The sequence below is a fragment of the Scomber scombrus genome, chromosome 1 (assembly GCF_963691925.1).
Source record: "Scomber scombrus chromosome 1, fScoSco1.1, whole genome shotgun sequence".
Lineage (NCBI taxonomy): Eukaryota > Metazoa > Chordata > Actinopteri > Scombriformes > Scombridae > Scomber > Scomber scombrus.
In genome coordinates, this window is record NC_084970.1 from 10,459,046 (window position 1) to 10,481,784 (window position 22,739).

Consider the following 22,739-nt stretch of genomic DNA (forward strand, 5'->3'; position numbering starts at 1 on the left):
AAAAGAGGGGGAGGGGTTGAAAGTAATGCTTAAGAGCGGAAGAACATGAGGGCAAATAAAAGAAGCAGTGAGAGGAAGGGAAAAAATATATACGAAAACAGGCTTCTATCAGAGAGGGGGGAGAGCAGTGAGAGGAGAGGGAGAGAAAAGATAAAATGCACCAAAACTGAGAGCACTGCAGCTGTGTAATACATCTATAAATAACTGAAATTACAGCCTGCCAGCACTGCAGTGATTTCAATCTCTCTAGCAGCACGTAGTCCCATGAAAACGGTGGGGACAATTACAGCCCCATGAAAAGGTAGAGTAAAGCTCCATTTGGGCCAGCCAGCTTTTCCCTCGCTCTCGCCCCCTCCTTCCCCTCCCTCCCTTCATTTCCACATGTAGTGTAGCTCTCTGGTGACTGACAGGCTCAACTCATGGAAGACACACACCTCATATACTGTACATAAACTAACAGTGCAGGCCAGCATGGAGAGAGGCACAAAGCTAGGACTGGAAAAGCGATGTATGGTGGTGAACAGGCAGTTGGGGGGGGGGGGGGGCAGAACATACCGTAACTCTAGTGTGCCTTGATAAGGTCTAACACAGCATGCAAATGAGTATGAGGGGAGGGAGGGAAAAAAAGCAGCAATGAGTTCAAGATGGCGGCAGTGCAGCATGAGCCAGTAGCAGAGGAGGTTGTTCAGTTCCTGCCGGGCCCCTCCTCCTCCTCCTCCTCCCCCTTGTCCCTCCTCCTCCCTCCCGGCTCTCAGAGCAGCTCACTTACCCTTCCTCTTGGCCTCTTCACTGTAGACATGGTGTTTTTTTTCTTCCTCTTTCCTCCCCCTCTCCAACCGGCTAACAAAAGCCTTGCCCTTTCGCCGGGTTTTTTTTCTCTCTCTCTCTCCGTTGCTCGTTCAAGCTTTCTCTTACAAAACGCGCTCACTCTTTCCCTTTCAACAGTCGGTTTTTTCTCTCGCTCTTCCTTGAGCGGTGTGTGTATCCCCCCCCCTCCCCTCTCCTCTCCTCTCCCTCACTCTCTCTCCTCGTTGGCCTCCCCTCCTCCTCCTCCTCCCCGGTCAGCTCTTCTTCTCGGGCAGTGTGAGAGCGCTGGAGCCGTTCGTCTCCTCCTCCCCCAGCGGGCAGGGCTCAAGAGGAGCGCATGGGAGCTCTCTCTCTCACTCACTCTCTCTCGCCCTCGTTTGTCTCTTCACAGGGTGATGAGGGAGCAGCGCTGTGGGCGGTAGAGGAGGTGCGTGGCAGTCCAGGAAGCTCTCATTCTGCCACTGCGTGCTGCTCCGCCGACGTCCGGCTTCACCGAAGTCTCCCCTCGCTCTCTCTCTCTCTCTCTCAGTGCGTGTGTGTGTCAGAGTTGCCTTCCCCCTGCCTCCTCTCTCCTCCCCTCTCATTGATTCCTCTTTCCGACTGCCTTTCGCGTGCGCTTCTCTGTGCCTCTCTGAGCTTCTCCCCTCTTTATGAATCGTCCTTTCTTGCTCTTTCTGCTTTACCGTTTCCCTTTTTGGCGTCTCTCCTCGTCCTCTTCACCAGCCCAGTATAAAAAAGGTAGGTTACTCCTTTTTATTACACACCCGAAAAAAGGCTTTTTGTGTTAGCTTGCCTACTTGTTTGGCCGGTTGTTTTTTTCCTCCTTTTTCACCCACTTGTCTTCTTTTCCTCGTCCTCCCCTCGCTGCCCTCCCCTCTCCCTGGCTGGGGCGTGTGTGGCGAGCGCGAGACTCTGGCAGGCAGAGCGGCGGAAAATGAAAGCACAAAGCAGCAAAATGCATCAGCATGAATATTAGAGATGTCGTTAAAACCCAGACTCGTTTTTTCTCTCTCTCTCTCTCTCTCTCTCTCTCGCTCGCTCACTCACACACACACACACTCTCTCTCTCTTTGTAAGGAAGTAGGCCAGCAGATGGTGCTAGCAGTTATTACATTAACTTTCACAACTTAACCCCCAAAGTACTGGATTTCTCCCACACCACAGATTGTCAACATTGTAGCTTTTTTTTTTTGGGTGCTCATGTAGATTACTGCCAGCAATGTTCTGATTTATTTATGGAACAGCATCATCCAGAAGTACATGATGAACAAACAGATGAACACATTCCCAAAGGCTAAAAATATATTCCTGATACAAACAGCACACCAATGTTTAAATATTAGAGATGAATTCAATCTTTCAATACAAGACACTGTAGCCTTACACTGCGCTGAGTCACCAGTGGTGAATTCAAGCACTTGTGGGGTCAAGACCTGGTCATCCTGCTGTGACTCCTCAGAAAAAATGTGGGATGTGCCCAGTACATGCAGCTCTTCCTGTGCGACAGAAGCTATCTTGGAAGAGAGCAGGCCTTTCAGAGGACTCCTGACTGCCTGCTACAGGGGCCATGTGCAACGGCTGGCACATGGTATTGGGAATTATGCAGACACACGGCTGGCCTGAAGCCAGGTACAGTACACAGCACTACTGGGTCAGGCCTGAGTTACCAACAGATACACCTCCCCCACTCCATCAGCTTTTCAATCTTTATTTACAGGGCAGAATCAGCTGAGCATTCCTGTTGTCCAGCCAACAACCTGCTTCACTTTTCATGCAGCTGTACACATCGGGCATATGGGAGTTGTGCGGTTCAACCAGATCTGCTGCCCACACACCAGGGAGTAGGAAGGGGGCATGCTTTTGAAGCCAAGTCTTAACAGAGGTTGGAATTGGGGCACTGATTGCCAAATGCAATACATGCAAAATATTAAATGCTGGCAAAAGCACAAACTGTTTGTTGTGTTCATTTATATATCTATGTAATATGATACAATGACCTCATTCAATTTCCTATATACAATTATTTTGTATTGATTATTGTTGCATAATTTATCATATTGTTCCATTCTGATTCCTCTTACCTGCAAAGCAATAATTTGTTGTGAGTGTATTGTTCAGTTTATTTAAGTGTGTTGTGAAATCTGTGGTTAAGTGTGTGTTGGCTACAACACAATATGACTTAACATTGTGTTTACAACCTAAATAAACCTATGGAACTGACCAACTGGACTCATGTGGACAGCCTTTTTAAAAATATGTGTATGTGTGTAAGTAGACAAGGGGGTGACCACTGTAAAAACACAGATATGATACTGGCGTTGGGAATTCTATCACTATATTGCTGTGTTTTGAGTAGTTTTACATTTTACAGTTGTATATCACTTACAAGGAAAGACGTTTACGATGTGTGTTTGACAATCGCTTTGCTTTCAAAAACGTGCATAGCAGCTGCTGCAGCAGCAGGCATCAGATCCACCTACCAGCCCAGGCCTTGGAGTTTGGACTTTAAAGCAGACCACATGCTTACAGGGAGCTGAGCACTAGCGTCCTCTCCAAACTAAACAAATCCACCATCAGATAATGCCCACCAGGGTACAGCGCTTTGACTAATCACACAGAAACACTGTAGCCGGCGTTGAGTCATATAGGTAGGAATTTAGCTCTTTTCAAATTGACAATTAAAAAAAAAGTCTCGACTCAACGCTCTTCAACGATTGAAATGAAAACAAAACCACGTCCTTCACTATTGAGTCTGCAGTTGGTGTGCAATGATTGTGCATACTCTTGTACTTGCAAAAGCACACGGTGGCCTTCCCACTGTAAAGGTGGAGAGCAATGCTTAGAGAAGCATCAAGTGTCAATTGACACCTACGATACATACAGCTACAACAGACCATTTGATGAAAGGCAAGAAGTGACAAACATTCACAGAGTCTGAGTGGCATTGATAAAGCATTTTCTCTTCGCTGTGTTTGTGTGTCACAACAAGCACAAAGAAAAAAAGCTACTGTCAACAACATACACATGCTTCCAACGGTCACATGGCATGAAGCTATAGCTCCTTGGCAACTGAACAGTTAATATGCAAACAAGCCTGGCAGCTCTGTATGAGAGGGAGTGGCTTCCTTTAAAGAGAGATGAGGGAGGGGAGAGGAAGAGAAGGGGAGGGGAGAAGCAGAGCTGGTGGGTGAAAGAAAGCGAATGGGAAAAAAATGTGTTGGTGTGTGTGTGTGTATTTGCGCATGCAGAGAGATAGGGTGGCTGCAGAGGCACAGGTGTCTGGCTCTGAACACTCCATTACTTCCTCATCAAAGGACCCGTATTAGTGCGCCACCGTTCTCATTTCTTGCCTGTACCACCGTGAGAGTCCCCGCTAACTCACCATTAGGGAAATGAGAGAAGAGAGCTAGCAATGTACTGAAAATGACAAGATACCCAACACCCATCGGTGCTTCAGAGTCTGCAGCAGCATGCTATTCTCATACACAGATGAAATCCAGAGCCAAATGGCTTCTAATGTCACCCAGCGTTAATGGCCACATTATCCACGGTGCAGTGGATGAGAAAAAAATGAGGTATTTTGATCGATTACACACTGCTGTAGACAATACACAGGTTTGGTATGGTTATTGCTCATTTCAACTTTTAAATACTATGCAAAAAAGCAGTAAAACAATACTTGGTTTGAGTAATGCTACTTAAATTGGTGGTTAGAAAAACATTCAGGACTCAGTTTCAAGCTCAGTGTAATCATATACACAAGTGTACCAAAGGCATCATAAACAATATACAATATCCTCGAGGCATCAAACACACACAAAATTATGGGCTACTGTTCTGTAGCTGAACCCTCATCACAGACTTGTAATTTGTGTTACAAGTCTCCAATTTTATCAGCTGATAACATCTGATCTAAAAATATCCCAAAACCTAAGAGAAAATACTTGGTTTGCTTATTTCGTTTGATCATCCTCAAAATCATCAAAAGTGTCCCTGATACATTTCCTGTTAATTAACTAATCATTTAAAATGGACAAAGATCTCCTACACTGACTCTTCCTAGTGTGGGATCAATAATAGAAAAATAACAACCAGCCCTTGCAACAAAGTAGTGCAGCATAATTGCACGTCCATCAGACAGCAACCAGTGTTTCCCTGAGGTTCAGAATTGATTTGTGGTGGTCTGATATCCAATACTTGAGAGTCTGTTTGCAACACAGACTGACAGCTGATTAGCAAAGGCATTTTTCAGGCATGTATAAGACTGACTGAATACATGAATGCTGCAGTCTGGTAGCAATTTGTTGAATCCTCGTCTTAAAATGCAGTTCCTAAGAGAGGAGGAAGTACAAAATATATTTTTAGGGGTTGAGGTTGCTGGCAGATCTATTTGGCCGGGTGTTCAAACATTTATGTGGGAAACACTGTAGCAACACACATCTGTGATTAGGGGATAAGTGATGAAGTCTGAGTTAGTCAACAGGAGAAGCTGCCTTCTTCTACAACTCTGTACAAAACAACAGAATGTCTGATGCCATTACCTCACTTTTCAGATATCCTTTAAAACATTTCTTGGTACTGTTTCATAAGAAAAGGTTTGGGGCCTTCTTATTTCTCCCAGAGATAAAAATATCAGAGATGCCTCATCAACCGTAAGAAGATCTCATACCTATGGCTTGGCTAATAACACGGATTGCACTGTTAAGTTTAAGTGTGATTAGGCCCAACTAATTAGGCCTGAGGCTGGCGGCCAGTTCACAGCTGGGTTGGAGTGTGAGGCAACAGCACGATTGATATATGAAAGGAGACATTACACGCAGCGATGCTTCCTCAACCAATTAATATAGAACCATGTATTAATGAGAGATACAGTAGCTGAGGCCGAGCATGGTGCCCTCTAAAGAAGCTGCTGAGAGTCTATGAGCATTATTATTTGTCTGGGCCTGTTCAATCTGGCCTGCTGTACTGTGACCATGCATGTAATGTCATATTATGCACATTGTGCAGTAGTGGGAACAAATAATAATGATTGCTCTTCAAACTCCAACAGGTACAGGCCAGAATTGTAATGGAAAAAACATTTTGTACTGTCTCAGCCAGTACCACACTTGTGAAAAGATTAAATTTAAGTTTACCACAACGTCTTGTCTCATGCTGCCTGCGCTTCACTGAAGTGGGTTTCCCGCCCTTGCAGCTACGTAACAAGCAGCGCCTCTAAAGTGTAACAGATGAAAGAGGTTTAATCAGGTGACAGAAGTGAAACCGCCCAAGTGGCTAGACGACGAGTGTAACAGACTATTAGGAAACATTACACTTTCTTTTACTTCTTTACTGTGAACAGTTTCCTGACGACGCTAAACCACCACCATTATACTGTCACTACACTACCATTGACAGCTGACTGCTGGTTAACTGCCCTGCCATGCTCAAAAGCACCCGGTCAGCAGTTTTTGAGCTCAGTAAGCAGGTACCTCATTCTCATTCTCATTCTCATTCACCTTCACACACACACACACACACACACACACAACCTGTGATGCTGTTGTGCAGTTTCTTGGCTACAATAACCAATTCAAACAAATACTTTAAGAAAAAAAGAAGACAATTTAAGCCATCAAATACCATCAACAGACAACTCCTAAAATTACTTTTCTTTGGTTTTAAGGTTCTAAGCAGTGACTATTAGTCATATGGGAACTGTGAGCCTATTTCAAAACACACAGCACAGCACAGGCAGTGATATTGCTGCATCCTTTGGGTTAACTTTGCAATAAGCCCAAAATGTAAAAAAGTGAGGTAAGCAAAGTTCAAGTCTAACAACTGTATTGGTCCCAAAAGACACAACAATGCCAACAGACTACCATTCCTTAAGCGCGCGCGTGTGTGTGTGTGTGTGTGTGTGTGTGTGTGTGTGTGCACAAGCCTGCGTCTGCTATATTTATAAAATACAAGCGTAAAGCTCTGAGGTCCATTATCACAAAGAAAAAAACGTAAATACATACAAACAGCTTTTTTCTTTCCATCCTTCCTTTCACACATATTCTCTCTCTCCCTCACACACACACACTCTAATCTTGACACCAGGTTAATTCTATGCCAATACAAATAACTAACTTGTCCCAGTGTAGCAGGGATGTGCCTCACCACTACAGCCCTGCTGCACTCCCAAGCTACTCCAGTCTAACGAGCTTTAACAAAGACAGCCTATTAGCTTTCTATTATGCCATCAGCTAATTGACTCCATTATTTAATCAAATTCAGCACAGACGGCTATCCCTGTTGCTGATAAGAGGGTTTATGAGTGCAGGCGGATCCAAGTGTTGCAGATACAGGTTGTAGGACCGAGTCATCAGGCTAGGACAGAAGTGAACACTAGGGGGGGACTGTGAGGAGAGAGAGCCAATGCAAGGTAAAAAGAAAAGAGGTCTGCCATCACCTTCAATCTCTATCAGTCCATACAAGATTTTATCCTTTTTAGAAAAAAACAAAGGGGTAGTTGGGAAGAGACAACCCACAATGCTGTGTGAAAACCTTACTGTGTGATATATCAACCAGTCTTAAGGAATGTATTAAAATAATTCCACATGCAATAAACTACAATAGACAGCCAATATGACAAATCTGATATCATTCATTTATATTACCAGAAAGTCCGATTGAGATCAAAAATCCACATTAAAACAGAACAGCTATTCAAACACAGTTGCCTTTCCTCAAAAAACAACTACATTGCTCCATCACCACATTCTTCATGATGCCCTTAAATTCTTCAATGGATGTAAATGTTTCTAATTTTAGATCTTTTTCCAGGTTATTCCATGCCCAAGGTGCATGGTAGGAAAAAGCAGTTTTCCACAGACCAATTGGAGGAGTACTTTTCTTCGTACAAGGACACTCTTTCAATGAGCTGAGACCGAGAAGGGTACACAGGTAAGACGTTTACTGAGTATCACTTAATATATATAAAAATATACCAGTGTTGTTGTCTGCAAGTGGTCAATGATGCCCAAGGCACCAAATTATAAAGGTTTCAATGATGAGAAAGGGACTTTTTTAACATTTGCTACATGCAAGATGAGCAGTATGTACACTAAATAAAAGCTTGTCATCTATCCATACACTCAAATACTTGTGCGAGGACAACCTTTTTCGATTTACCATCGACCGTGAATATACTAGATCATTAAGCAACTGTGAGCAAGCCCTTGTGAAGATCATGAACTTGGTTTTCTGAGCATTGAAGAGGTTTCCAGACTGACAAATCTTTCTCACCCCGCTTAAAAACTGGCAAGACCTTCCTAATTGAAAGTCATTTCATTTTCATAATTGGCAACTTAATTACAAATGTATTGAACTGAAGTGGCCTCTTTGCATTTTAGCATTTAAACAGCCAAAAGTGTTTCTGAAATCACTACAGTGTGATTAAAATATGAGAGATGTGGATGGGCGTTGGCCTCCAAAACTCAGATTGACCAAATCAGTGGAGGCCTTTCAAACCTCATCTTAATGGAGGGTTTCTACTGAATAAAAACCACACAGACAAGAGTTAAACTCAGAGACGTGATCTCTGTATCTTAGTTTAGCATTGTCATGACACCTTTTAATTCACTGATAGCTGTGAGAAGCTGCCGTGGCTTGGGTTCGCGTGTTGTGCAGAGTACCAACTCGGACTGGATCTGCCTCAATCAAGCCTGGTGACTGAGAAGAAAACGGAGTGATTCTAACTAGGGCATGTGCCCTTCTTGTTTCTTTAAGTGTCAGCTCAGAGGGCAGTCGCTCAGCAAGATTTAAGATGATATTTTAAGGGCTAGCGCTGTGTGCGTGCGCTGGGTGAGCATGAGCTAAAGTGAAAGCAGAAGGCCATCTATCCACAGAGGGACACCCTTTACAAAAAGTAGCTGACTTCTGAATTTTACACGGCAGCAGTGCCATTGTAGATCCATTCCTATTCAAACACTTTTCATCACTCTGAATGCAGGCCTCTTTCATGCTCAATAAAATAATATACTTAAATCTGTTCTGAGGAAGTCAAAGTACAGCAATAGTACTCATGTTCTCACATTATTTATTGACTTTTGTTGAACTGCAACAAAACATCAGTAGCAACGTGCAAGTTCCCTTTAAAGAGTGATGTGAAATTTATTCTAGGGCATTTTGGAAAAGGTCTTAAAAGTTTCAGATTTATTACAACTTTAATTTTATTTTAGTAGTAAGCACACCAGTAATGTTGGTACTAATCCTTCATTGCAAAGACAAACAGAGTGATAGGTTAAAGATAAACCTGCAGCTAATTAGATTACACTTCGGCTTTGTTTCAAATGTGAACTGGAAAAGCGGAGGTATTTGATTATTACTGAAATGAGACAAGGACTTGAAAGCGGTTGCAGGTGTTGTTTTGCATATTGAACAGCACAAGGCTTTCGTTTACTTAACATGACGCGTCACAAACCAACACTGTGAACGTCCAGGCTGTTCTGTAACGGCGGTTGTTCTGAGTCATGAGGTGGTTCTCTTTGAATCAGAGATGGCACCGCAGGTCAGACACCAGGCAGCGAAGTGAAGCTCGACTGTGCAAAACAAGCAAGCCGTATGATGCCATTCATTAATGGGAACATCTGTGCAAACTGAAGAGTGGAGCTGAGAGGAGGTCCCTTAGGATGCGATAGAGAGAGAGAGTGAAAGAGAGAGAGAGACAGACAGAGGGGGAGGGAGGGATGAGGTGGAGGGGGAATTCAGCAAGGGGCTTACTGCCAGACCTTTACAACTCCTTCATTATTGAAGCACTGCAAGGGGAGAGCGGGGCCAATGCCTGCGTAGAGAAGCGCACGCACACACACACACACACACACACAAGCATGAACATCCGCGCACAAAAGAAGAAAGACAGAGCGGGAGGAGAATCAACCAGCAGCCTTCAGGATTTGACGAAGTAAGGATTTTTTTTCCCCTTGCTCTAAATTCCACAGGGGGGAAATCTTGCGAAGTGCAAGGCAAGTGTCTGTGGAATGAATCCCCGCAGGAATTGTAGAGGTCAGGCACACAGGCTCTCTTCCAGAAACAGAAAGGACATGATGAATTGGATCTGTTATAGTACTAGTGTTCAGATTCATGTTTTCTGTCGAAGTCAAAACTATTTATTACGAATAATTATTTGTTTCAAGCTGATATCCAGAGTGCAACTGATCACAAAACTCATGGTTCAGATTGACCAGTTCAAACAAAAAAAAAAAAAAAAATATATATATATATATATATATATATATATATATATATATATATATATATATATAACTTTGCTTTCCATTTATTCTGTAAAACACTGCTAGGAACGGTTGCCCATGGTCTTAAATGAAAACCACATTCAGGATTTCAAATGATGTTTAAATAAAATCTTGTTAAATTAAAGTGCACTATGAGGCATGATACCTTCTTCCTTTAAACATGGTAGCAAAATGAAAAAAAGTACACGTCCACATCATCAGAACTTGATGATAACTCAACATGAACACAACAAACAACAACACACGTCTTGTCCTGCAGCTTAACTTGTTGAACGAGCCACCAAACAAACTGCACCAATAACGTCAGTTAGGGTAGATAGATAAACAGCATGTAAACATACCTGCAAATGTTACTTCGGACCTTCTAGTTGCTGGTTTGGTTGTGGTTCTTTAAAATTCTCTGTTAGTAACTTGCTGTTTGACCATGACTTGTAGCTATAGCAGTTTGTTTACTTTGTCTCCAATGAGACATTCAATTTTACAGTTCATCTGTGGTTCACATATGTGCCGGACCGTGGGGGTAATTAGTACGGATCACAGATCTATGTTCGGTTATACCACTACTGTGCGCCAATATATGTTCATATACTTCTTCAACTACTACTACTAATACATCTGAAGCAAAACGGTTTCATCAATGGAACCGAAAACGTAGGACTCGCCATTTGCAATTTAATGTCTAAAAGCAGAATAGGCTTTTCTGCTCTTTGCTGGCCCCTTGTGCCATGAATGAGATTATCATGAATATGCTTTGATTCTGTTTTGGAAAGATATGTCTGGAGGAGAAAATAAAGCTTAAATCATGATTATTTTGTGTTGTGTGGGTTTTGTGTACTACTTTACTTTCAAATCACACACAGCCTATTCAGGCCTGCCAACTGACTGCATTGCACATTGAAACTGAGGAAAATGCATTTGAGGCAAATTTATAGTCGATGCAAGGAGTTAATGGGAACCCCAATGTGTAGCTTCATTTTTATAGCGGCGCATGTCAGCTGAATCTAAGTAAGTAACCCTGGAGCCTATACAAGTTGCTGGTATAGATATGGTAACCCTTTTATGTACAAGTATAAATCCACCCTCACACTACACCACTTTAAGAGGTTGGTATAAGACTGATTACTCTGTGGACAGACACTCAACACTATTTGAACTCAGAGAGAGTGGGCTGTCAGAGGTAAGCTGGACTGTTTTACCATCCTTTCATTGCTGCATCTCATCCAATTGTGGCCATGTATATATAGTACATAACTCATTTCAGCGCAGCCAATCACTGTGACAATCAGAGTGATTGCCAGGCTCTGAAACAGGGCAAAAAGAGAGCAGCAAATGCAATCTTAATAATAATGATAATATAACAGAAGTTAATAGAGATGTCCTGAGTGGTTCCTAAAGGTAGGTATCAGAGACGGATGTGGCTGTTTTATTAAGGGATTGGTACTGGTTAAAGTAACACCTATCAAATGACTATCCTTTCATCACTATACTCTACTGTGTTTGTCCACCTCACACTATTGGTTGCAGCGCTGCTCTCCTTTACAACAGCCTGCAGTGCAAGCATTTGGCTTGTAAATTCCACTGAAAATTAGTGTGTGATTGTAAAAAACTACTTAGGCACACCAGTGCGAGTGACCCGAAATTCTGACATCTTCATTGACCAAATACATGGATTCACTATAGGGCCAATTCCACTCGCGCCTGTCTCCATAGCAGGAACTGCCCCTGAAGGACAATCTCCCAGAACTTTTACAGGTTTACAAAACGAGTCCCTGCCTCGGGGTATGTACTCCATGCGGCCCCGAAAAATTCCTGGGTGGGGCTCGAGTTTGACTCGGTGCTGATTGGGTAAACTCAAAGCACTTTTGGTGCGTCGCCTCGGTGACGTCAGAATCAAAACTGTTGCACAACCGATTATCTGACGATCGAAACTGTTGCAGAATGATTACGTCGCCTCCAAAGTCCGGTGAGTCCTATTAAGGTCCTACTCTGCAATGGAGACACAACGGCTGTGAGATGACGTTCCTGTAAAGTTCCCACCTTCTAAATTTTAATGGAAACAGGACTAATGTTGTTAATTACAGTCCCAGTGAAACGGAAGTTAGAGCGTCTAATCTCTGTACTTTGATGTATTTCCCAGTGTAACAGAATATTTGAGAGGTATACACGCGATACATGTTACAAAGGACTATTGTCTCCACACCCACACCTCCTCACCTGTTATTAAATCAGCAAGAGGACGAGGCACAGATGAATGACTTAGACCTCAGCAGCCACATTGTTTTAGAAATGCAAAGTTTGGGTCAGCTGCTATCCAAACACACGTCTCTTCCTATCTCTCTCCATATTGTTCTGTTAACTACTTCAACCCAAAAACAGTAAAGTGACCGTCATTTGATTGAATGAACTTTTGTTAATTCTGAGCGCAACTTTATGACATGCAAAAATTAAACTAACAACTAACAAATTGTTGTTGGGTTTGTGTGCTTTCTGCAAGCTGTACTGGGCCAAAGATCATTTGTGAGGGAGAAATTTCCATTCTGTGACGCTGTTGTTCAGTTACCAGTGGATTGGGTGTTTCTGTGGTTTCAACACCTCCAACTCAGTGATACATCTTTTCGTTAACAAAGTCTATTTCAGGAGTCACATTCTTCAGTTAAACTTTAATTCATATCACATCAGTAATTTAAGCTCAATTTAATAGTTTGAACCACAATCTTCATTATTTGGATTAAGTAACTCAAGACAAATGTGCTTCAAAATCAACAGGCTGCACCTATTGATTCAATTTGTGCAAATTGAATTTACATTGCATATCTCCTGCTAGAATCCAGGTATCATATCTGACTCGGTATTGGCAGATATTCAATATTTAAGGCTTAGGATCAGGGTTAGGCCAGAAAAACTTGATATGGACATCCCTACAAGTTAATGCTCTACATAACAGCAACGGTACTGACTATTAAAACAATATTTAAAAACATGAGCAGAACAAACAGGCTGATTTCTGTCACTGATTGGGTGAAGTCAGTAAATTAAGAGTGACAAATAAGAGGCTGGATTAAACCCCAAACATTACACAGGAGAAACTTTTTCTTCCTAAAACTGACCTGACAAATGAAAAATAGTGGTATAACAGAATTTAATTGATCCATGATCCGTACTCATCGCCCCCAACAGTTTGGCACACATGAACTCTGGATTAAGTACAAATTTTTTTTTAAAGATTTTTTCGGCAGTAACAGTAGACAGACAGGAAACAGGAGAGAGAAGGGGGTGTGACATGCAACAAAGGACCTCCGGCTGGGATTCGAACCGGGGTCGGCTGCATATGTGGCATGCGTTTTAACCACTCAACCACCTGCGCGCCATCGCATTAAAAACAAAGTAAACAAACTGCTGTAGCTCCAAGTCATAGACAGACAGAGAGTCGCTTACAGAGATTTTAAAGAGCAACGACCAAACCAGTATCTAACAGATCCAAAGCAACATTTACAGGTATGTTTACATGCTGTTTATCCATCTAGCTGCTTACTGACATTCATGGTGAACTTTTCCCTGGTGAATGTTTGTGGGGTGACTCATTTGACAAGTTAAGCTGCAGGATAAGATGTGTGTTCTTGTTTGTAAGTTATCATCAAGTTCTAAAGTCACTAAGGTCACAATTTATTGCACACAGTAAAGCTATGCCAATAATAATAATAATAATAATAATAATAATAATAATGATATTACAGTGAGCACTGGTACAGGACACACTTTGGGCAGAATTTGGTTTACATCCATAGTATTTTGTCTCCATTTTATATGGGTTTATTTGTGAATTTGGTCCAAAAAAATAATTGGAAAAACATTAAAATTGTGTCGGCTTTTGCTTTAGAGAAATATACAGTATAAAAATTCTCCCAAGGGGTACTATGGTAAAATAGTTAAATAAAATCTGCAAGTCCAATTTTTATGTAGAATTTCCCAGGCAGCAGAGTGGAAGCACTTTGAACTGCAGACATACTTGCGTAATACAGCCACATCAAGGCAGCAGCGACTACAATGGCAGAAGCGCTGGTGTGTGGTATAGGTATATGGGAGTCTTGCCACATTTTACTAGACCAACCCGGGGAAAGTGCACATTAACAGGAACACCAAGGTGGGCTCTGCACACTGACTGCTGTAAAAGTCTGCTGTGTGACTCAAAGCTGCAATTTTGACATCCAATGAAATATGTCAATAGTGACCAGGTGAATTAAACCAAAATGATTCACTTTTAAGTTGACCTGTTTTGTGAAACTAGATGATAGTAGCCTGACTCACTACATACCGAGTGATGATCAATGATGACGTGCCATTGCCAACAGTGAACTTTTTTCTTTAAAAAGTAAACTTGAGTGAGTGAAATGTCTCGTCATCAGAAACTGGTGTAAAGTACAAGCATAACACTCAATAAACAGTTTTGACTTACAACACGTGCGTCCATGGCAACTGGCTAATGACTTCCTGCGGATGCAAACCTTTCTGCTGAAGTTACCAATCAGTAACCAGTAAGCCAACTGCCAGCTCTTTGGACAATGTGACATTAAGCTCTTTCAAAGTCAAACTGTGTGTTACAGAAAAAAACATTCACCATCTGCTAAAAGAATGAGAAAGTTATTGCAGATACTCTAACTTGAACTAGCTTTACTCTAACTAACCTTTTTTGGATTTTACTTGATATTAAGACGTTTTCGTCAATGAGTTTTTTTTCATACAGTCTCCCTCTCACACTATAAGACGACAACCATTGTTTCAGTAATAAACACAAGGGCAAAGGGGTCATTACCCCTTCATGCCTTTCTTGTTTCCTCTGTTGCAGTCTACACTGAGGCCAATTTCCAAATGATTTTCATGCTCTCTTCCTCAAACTGAATCTTTTTATATCCAGAGGAACTGCTCTAACCACCAAGCTTTCTCCTCTTCAACAGTCAAAGGTTAACCCGAGTTCAAGGAGGTTGCCTCACGTCACAACCAAAGAGCCTCACATTCCAGTCACACACACACAAAAACACAACTCAACATTTGACCGCCGAGAATACACACACAAACACACACAGCCACCAGAAAATATTCAAAGCCATTTTAATCCCTTGAGAAGAAGGCAAAGTGAGAGAAGGGAAGGAGAGAAAAGCAGAATAAAAGAGCATACTTTAAATTCAGACCTACTGTGCAGTTTGGGCTGGCTGAGTTCCCACATGCTCCTAACACACTCAGTCCAAGTACGACTCCCTCCCTCCCTCCCTCCCTCCCTCTCCTCCCCCGGCTCCTCCCGGCCTTCCCCCCCTGCAGCCCCACCCCTTCCGCCTGCAGCAAAGACCGCCTGACTTCCTGTTTACCTCTGACCCCTAGTTATCCCCCGCCCCCACCCTTATCTGGCAGGCCTCCAAGCAGACAGGCTGATGAGGCCGGATGCAAACAGACAGAACACTTGACAGAGCGAGCAGGCGAGAGCGGGCGAGGGGGGGGGGGGGGGGTGAACAGAGAAAGCATGAATGAGACGACCTATCACCATGTGGCCACAGAAGCGACAGGTTTCTCAGAGGTGTGCGTTTGTGTGCAAAGTCTTCATGTGTTTGCGAGCGCGTGTGTGTATGTGTGGCTCATGTGGGTGGCAGGGTGAGGGCCGGGGTGTTGCATGGTGTCATGTTTCAGGGCTGATTATGGAATTGCCGTCCCAGTCTGGTCGGCTGGTTGGCTAGGAGTTATATAAACCTCAGTGAGGTCAGGAAGTAACAAAGCTAGGATGACACACATACGAGAGCCAACCCTACTTGCCAGCGCACAAACACGCACACACAGACGCACGCACGCCCCCTCAGTTGCTTATTGAGCGAAGCAGCTCAGAGGCCAAGGCAGGGTGAGCAGCAACACCCGGTCAGATGAACAAATCTAAACCAGCAGTGCAGACAGGGAGGAGGCACCTGCTCCGTGTCACTGCCAGGGGGCCTACTAGTGGCTACAGCAGCCCAGACTAGCAATGTCCACTCCCATCTCTGCTCCTCCTTTATTCAGCAAGGGAGCCATATAACACTTACATTTACATCCTCAGGTCTGACAAAAATGACAAAACTGCAGAGTGCAATAACAAGGCAAAAAAAAGCTACAGGACAAATCAGTAAATATTGAATAAAACATAGAAGCTATACAACAATGACCCACTGATTTAACATTGCAATCAGCTGACAGTATAAAAGAAAGAAGAAGAAAAAAGCAGGACTTTTTCATTCCTCTTCCTTGTCAAAACCTGGCACCTACATTACCCACAATGCAACATGATTCACTCAACTGTACAAATTCGGATGTGTTATGTTAGTAGCGGCTAGCCTCGAGCCAGCAGAAATGAAGAGCAGGCTACAGAGGTCTGGGTGAGCTCACTTCTCTCTAACTCCACACTTGTAGTCTTCAGTCCTGACTGTTTATTACACTTCATGTAGCTCCCTCTGAAGCCACAAATGGCTTTATACTACTTTTTCACTACTTTGTCACCTGCATAAAATCAGTGAAGTTCCCCTTTAGGCTAAATGTACCCAAGTCTGGACTCGTTTAAAAAAAGATTTATCAACTCATTGAAAATACACTTTAGCAGCAGCAAATCAGGTCAGACGTTTTAAAATATGCTAATATCAGTTCAAAAATATGGTAGCGGGGAAGGAGCAAAAAATGATTAAAAGACCAGCTGCTGACAGATTTAAAAGATTTAAGTAGCAATGTTGGGGACTAAAATCACAGTGGCAAACATCTTTCAGTTTGAGTTGGCAGGAAAGGGTGGTTTACATTGCTACTGTTGCCCAACGCATCTCTCATAACCAACCACACCCAGTAAGTGTATCAAAGCAAAATTAATATAAATTAAGGTTGGGCTCAAGAAAACAAAAAGAAGAATACACTTAAAATGAGCCACAAATGTAGGTCCAAAAAAGAAAGTAAAAAATCACATGTTCACAATTTAAAAATCAAGATAATCAAGCTGTCCAACTATGCCTCAGTGTACTGAGCTGAGCAACAGTTTGCCAGCTTACCCACTGTCAGTAAGGGTGGGAAATAGTTCAATATGTCATTTTATATTGTGATAATGACGTCTGACACAGTAGATCTTCTTGAAACTGTTTACTATGTAGATAAAATATCCAGAACTCTGATTTTGGCTGATCAAATGAATCAAAAACAATGATCACATTGATGTGAAAATCCCATACTGAAACAACTCAGTCATTTTCATTGAATTGCAACATAGTTTCCAACAACCTACACACGTTAAATCTCACAATTATTCCATCTCCCATTTTAACATGCTCAGAGATCTCAAGATATCAGTTCTCTCAGTCACGGCATCATGACCGACTGCTTACTCACATGAGTACACATAAGCATAAAAAACTGGCACCCGGCACAGAAGGGTCTCACTTGAGTGCTTGATGTCTGTGAGTTTGAACTATCATTTCATAGAAAGCCCCTGGCGGTCCAGTTCAGCTGAGTGTTGCTGAAATGACTGGCCAAAAGTTCTACACACATCTGTTCATTTGAATTCAGATCTGTTGTAACAAGGTCGAAGACATTATTTATATTCAATTTAACCTCTGAATACAGCAGCCTGCGACAATGGTTCAATCTTCAACCCCAAGTGCTCGTCGCAGCTGCGGCTGACCATTACAACCATTGAAAATCCTAATTAGCCGCATTCACTGCGGGGGAGTGAAGAGTGGGCAGCTATCCCCTGATGCCTTGCCTGTTCAGCAAACACACTATCAGCAGGCTCTTCACACATCAGTGCACATGAATAGCACAGTCAGCCTGTAAGCATCAACACAGGGCTGGATGTTGACACAGACAGGGAGAGGCTCGTTTGTACGGCTGCGGTTCATGGCCCCATTTCAATCAAGGACCTTTGCAGATGGGCAAATGGCCTGTGTGGATGAGCTCTGGTTTAGACAGGCCACCAGTTTTGTAGTCGCCTGCTGCCTATTGTGGGATAGCTGAGGCAGTGCTCAACACACAGGTTGTGTCTTGGCACATGGTATCGGCATGATTTGGTTTTCAGAGATGGGGGGTGGGGTGGGGTGGGGTGAATAATGCCAATGAGTCTGCTTCCAGGAAGAGGACACTGTTCAGAGAGATTTAAATGAGTCACAAAACTGTAAAAGTGCTGTCATTCAAGTGTTTACTACACTAAGATATGTGCAAATACAGAAAAGGTGGAGTAGGTAAGATAATGTCAAACAACACTTATGTGTTGTCAGTGGTATTGAGTCAGTAGAGGGCTGTGGAAAACCCAAGTGCTCTTATTAAAATGTGTGAATTTCCAACATGTGCACTGTCTAGTTTCCGCTATTTAATATAATATGCTATTGTAATTGTTGGTAACACATATGTTGTTTTTGTCACAACATCACTGAAATCTAACACAAACCTCATCAAAAAAAGAACATTAATGTGTTTATGTCTTTGTTTAAGAGCACAGACCATGATGAAGCGTCTGTTGCTTGTGGTGCTGGACATGTGTCACTTGTGGGCCAGCAGTCTCTGTGGATGCTACTAAGTTACCAGCCAACTGAGGTCCAGGAACTGCCTCAAGCCTGTTACAGCCAGCTAATGCATTCTCTCAGCCTCCCCCTCCGCGACTCCTCTCCCTCTCGTGCTCTTCCTCTCTGTCTCATTCCCTCCCTTTCTTTCCTAAGCTGTCCGTCTTTTTCCATGAGCTACTGCTCTCTCCATCTCCCATACCCCCTCCCCCTCCCTCGAGTGCTAACCACTCTCCTTCACCATGCTCTTTTCCTCCCGCCTGCTCTCTCATACGTGCACATGCACTTGCACACACACACAGACACAGACACAGAAACTGTGGCAGCTACCACAACAGTGTGCAACCTCCCCCACACTCCAGCGAGGCTGTGTGCAAGTGCTTCTGGCTTGCCCTGACCCACATCTTGATATAGCCCTAAGTATGCTTACAGCTAAGTCCTGAAGACACTCCTGCCACTCTTAGCCTAATCAGGCCTGACCTGCTGTCGGCGTACTGGGCAGATAGACAGGCCAGGCTGGACAGACCATTATCATTTTCGGAAGGCTTTCAGGCAGCCTGAGGTACCGCCTCTCCACCTTCCCCCACTCCACCACTGATTGCAGGTTTCCTACTAGACAAACACATGTTCTATCTGGGAAAGTTAGTTAAACATTACAGGACTGGTTGGATTTTGTGCCATGATAAACGGTTAAAAACACAAAATAATATCTTTATGTCAGCAAAGAAATGTTTTCTGTTAGTAAAGAAGAGATAATGCACTTAAAACATCACATTTTTTAATTAATTTCAATTTATCAACCCTCAGTTTCTCTCAGTAATCTATGTATACCAAAAGGAAATCAGGATAAACGATCAAGCATAATATTCCTAAATTATTCTAACATGGATGTATCTTAAAATAACAACAAGTGTGTAACTTGTAGTGAAAATGACAGAAATCAGTGAGTTTGGTGAGAGAGCTCACCTAATAGTTTTGTATGTTTAAAACCAATAATTAAAACAAACATGTTGGTTTGTAACATTATATTACCTTTTCATCCTTGTTCTCAACAGGTGGTGACTTTCTGTGCTCGGGTCCTCTCTCCTGGCTGGAATCAGCCCACGAACAGTTGGATCCATCATGTTGGCTGAGAGCTGCCTCCAGCTGGGGCAGTAAGTCAGGCAGGAGGTCAGGAGGTTCCAACCCCTCCAAGTCCCCATCCTGAGCCCCTGATGGCAGGAGACTGTCTCCCAAAGCTTGAAATCCATTAGTGTTGATGGCCCCGCAACTCTGTGGCTGCTCAGAGGGCAGGTGACTGGCTATGCTGGCGTAGCAGCTCATAGATTCACCAAACATCTCAGAAGACTTGCAGCTTCCCTGGGTTTCTCCAGAACAGCGTAAAGCACGGAAAGGACATTCTTCTGCCTGGCTGACCGGGGTCCTAGCGTGCTGCTGACCCATAACTGAAGTGGATGGAAACTGACATACCGTCCCTGAGAGCTCAGGCACTGTAGAAGTGAGAGGAGCAGCAGTGGTGGTGGGCCTAGACACAGATGCTGATGACAAAGACTGCTGACTAAGACTGGCTATTTCTGGTTCTCCAGGGTAGGCAGGGTACTGCGCCGGTTGGTAGTTGCTGGTAGAACTGACTGAGTATGTGGGCATGGAGTGAACCACAGACGATGAATGCATGGGGAAGGGCAGGTTACGGTCTTCCAGGCCTGATCCAGAGAAGGCTTGACCTCCCCTGTTCAACTGGTAGCTACCCTGCTGCTGCTGCTGCTGCTGCTGCTGCTGCTGCTGTAAGCAAGTGCCGGACAGAGAAGCATTTTGACTATCCAGATAGGTCTTAGTTGGCAGAGCCCTTGAATGAAACCTTGGTCCTCCTACACTTAGCTGGTGCGGAACCTGCTGTTGACTATGGTGAACTTGTTGTTGGCTCTGAGTTTGACTTCCCTGGTGAAAGGAGAAATTATGATGCTGCTGTTGCTGCAGGGACATAGTCTGTGTGTTCAATTGTTGGTGCTGGCGCTGGTTTAGCAGCTGTTGCTGATGACTTTGCTGCTGTTGCATCTGCTGCCGTATTCTGTGCTGCTGTTGCTGTTGCTGATGACAGGGGTGGTGTTGCTGCTGTGTTTGCTGTTGTCTTACATGAATTTGCTGGTTGTGCAATTGCTGCTGCTGCTGCTGCTGCTGCTGCTGCTGATGGCAAAGCTGTTGCTGCTGTTGAGATAAGGGGTGGTACATGTTCCCATTCTGGTCCTGGTTGCCCCACATTGGACTGCTACTGTTACAGAACAGCCCATTTGATTGAGGTACTTGAGTGATGGTGGCATTATGGTACTGGCCATGTTGCTCTGCAATTATACCACCATCTCCACCACCTGTGCCCCCTTGAACAGGAAATGCCTGCCCCATAGGATTCTGTGCCTTCAAGCCAATGTAGTGGTCCATCTGATGACTGTAAGTGGGCATGGCTTGTTGAGCAGATGTGGAAGAAACTGTCGGTATCATGTCTTGGTGCTTCCCCGTCCCTAGAGGCTCCACTTGGAGGGGCTCAAAGTCAGCACTGAGATTTAGCTCATCCACAAGTGACGGTGCTGAGGGGAAACCTTCTTCATCCAGCCCGTCCAAACCTCCAACAAAGAGGTTAGGGTCATCAAAGAAGTCCATGGCAGAGCTCGGAGGGTAACTGGAACCTTTGGAACTCTACTGGATCCAAGCTGGTCCCAATGAGCCTCACTCTCTACAAACCTACAACATGTCCTTTATATTGTGTCCCTGTTCAAAAAAGGAGAGAAAAAAAAAGTTAAAATACAACTTTAATGTGGGAAGATATGGACTGTTGAGTTTACTAACTAATGTACAGTACAGCTGAGGTCTGGATCACAGCTTTCAAACTAACTACAAGCTACTTTATCAAAAATCATAAAAACGTTGCAGATCATTTTCAATCTGAAATGACATGACAACTTATGAAGAATGTGTCCCCACAACATCTATTTTTATCATACATTTCATCATCAGTGATACATGCTTGTAGGTTAGTAGAACTGCACAAATGCCCATCCAGTGTTGAGAAAAAGCTTTGAAAAGCCAGGTAATGGCTAGGTTGGAAGGGTCTGGAAGAAATTTGGTACTGTCAATTATCTATCAGCAGTGCCTTTCATGTGTGTAGCAAAGCAGCTGGTGCAAACCAACACCCCGCCACCAGCAGGTGCCTCTTCCTGTACCCCCTCCCCTTCCACACACACCAACACCTCAACCTCCCCCCCAATCCCCATAACCAATGAAGCTGCCTGTCATGCTACTGCAGAATGTGTGGGAGGTGCAGACAGCTGAATTTCAACAGCTAGGGACAGAGGCAGATGAGGTCCTTTGTGGGTGTGTGTGCGTGCGTGCGTGTGTGTGTGTGTGTATATGTGTTCTGCAACCGCAGACCAGCGGAAGATGACTGACTTACCCGGGTCAGTCATTATGCTGACTTGCACACATGCACAAATAAGCACAGACATTTCTCTACTATCTTAGTATAACTTGTAGATACTTGTATTGCTTTTATTGGCTGATACATTTCAAATGACTGATAGACTAAACACTGAATTTAAGAACCAACTGGTATCATCTTTGTAGCATACCTCTAAATACACTAGTTGCTGTTCATGGGTTTGTTTTTTTCTGTCCACAACCTCGGCAACTGCTGCAGGTGAGATTTAAAATATTAGGTCAAAAGCCAGCAATACATGAGTACACACATAGCTGTGAATCTGAGGTCAGAATTGTTTGTTTTTGTGAGTTGAATCAGGAAGTTTGTGAACCAATTCATTATTTCTACTCTCACAATTACTCAACACTAATCATAATTTTCCACACCTGTTGTAGTTCAGGGGTCTGGACTAACTTCAGGTTTAACTCTTGAGTTTTCAGGTTTACGTCCGTGGGGTACATCACCATGGTAACTAATGCTAAACAGCTAATGTAGCATCTTCAGAGCATCATGTCACAACCTGTCAACACCCTGACCACTGACAAATCATATCACTGGGAAAAAACAAAAGCATCATCATTCCTACTGGATGCCGACATGGACAAAAGTTCTGATTTTAGAATAAAGTGATAAGTAAAA

At 43.4% G+C, this 22,739-nt stretch overlaps 1 protein-coding gene and 1 long non-coding RNA gene across 7 annotated transcripts in view; one reads left to right on the forward strand and one right to left on the reverse strand.

Annotated features, from left to right (window-relative positions):
• Positions 1–22,739, reverse strand: part of chd9 (chromodomain helicase DNA binding protein 9) — a 75,850-nt gene that overhangs the window by 49,592 nt on the left and 3,519 nt on the right. For 4 of the 6 annotated variants that reach the window (XM_062420199.1, XM_062420188.1, XM_062420179.1 and 1 more), the window contains exon 2: positions 19,664–21,394. In XM_062420199.1, the coding sequence (XP_062276183.1) occupies positions 19,664–21,286 (1,623 nt within the window). In that variant the 5' untranslated portion in view covers positions 21,287–21,394. Of the gene's footprint in view, positions 1–769; positions 961–5,942; positions 5,950–19,663; positions 21,395–22,739 lie in introns of those variants that run through there. The other 2 variants (XM_062420218.1, XM_062420209.1) reach the window with 2 other exon arrangements.
• LOC133981497 (uncharacterized) lies at positions 1,079–3,027 on the forward strand. Its single transcript, XR_009925303.1, has 2 exons — positions 1,079–2,436; positions 2,525–3,027. It is a non-coding gene; the product is annotated as an uncharacterized LOC133981497 (long non-coding RNA).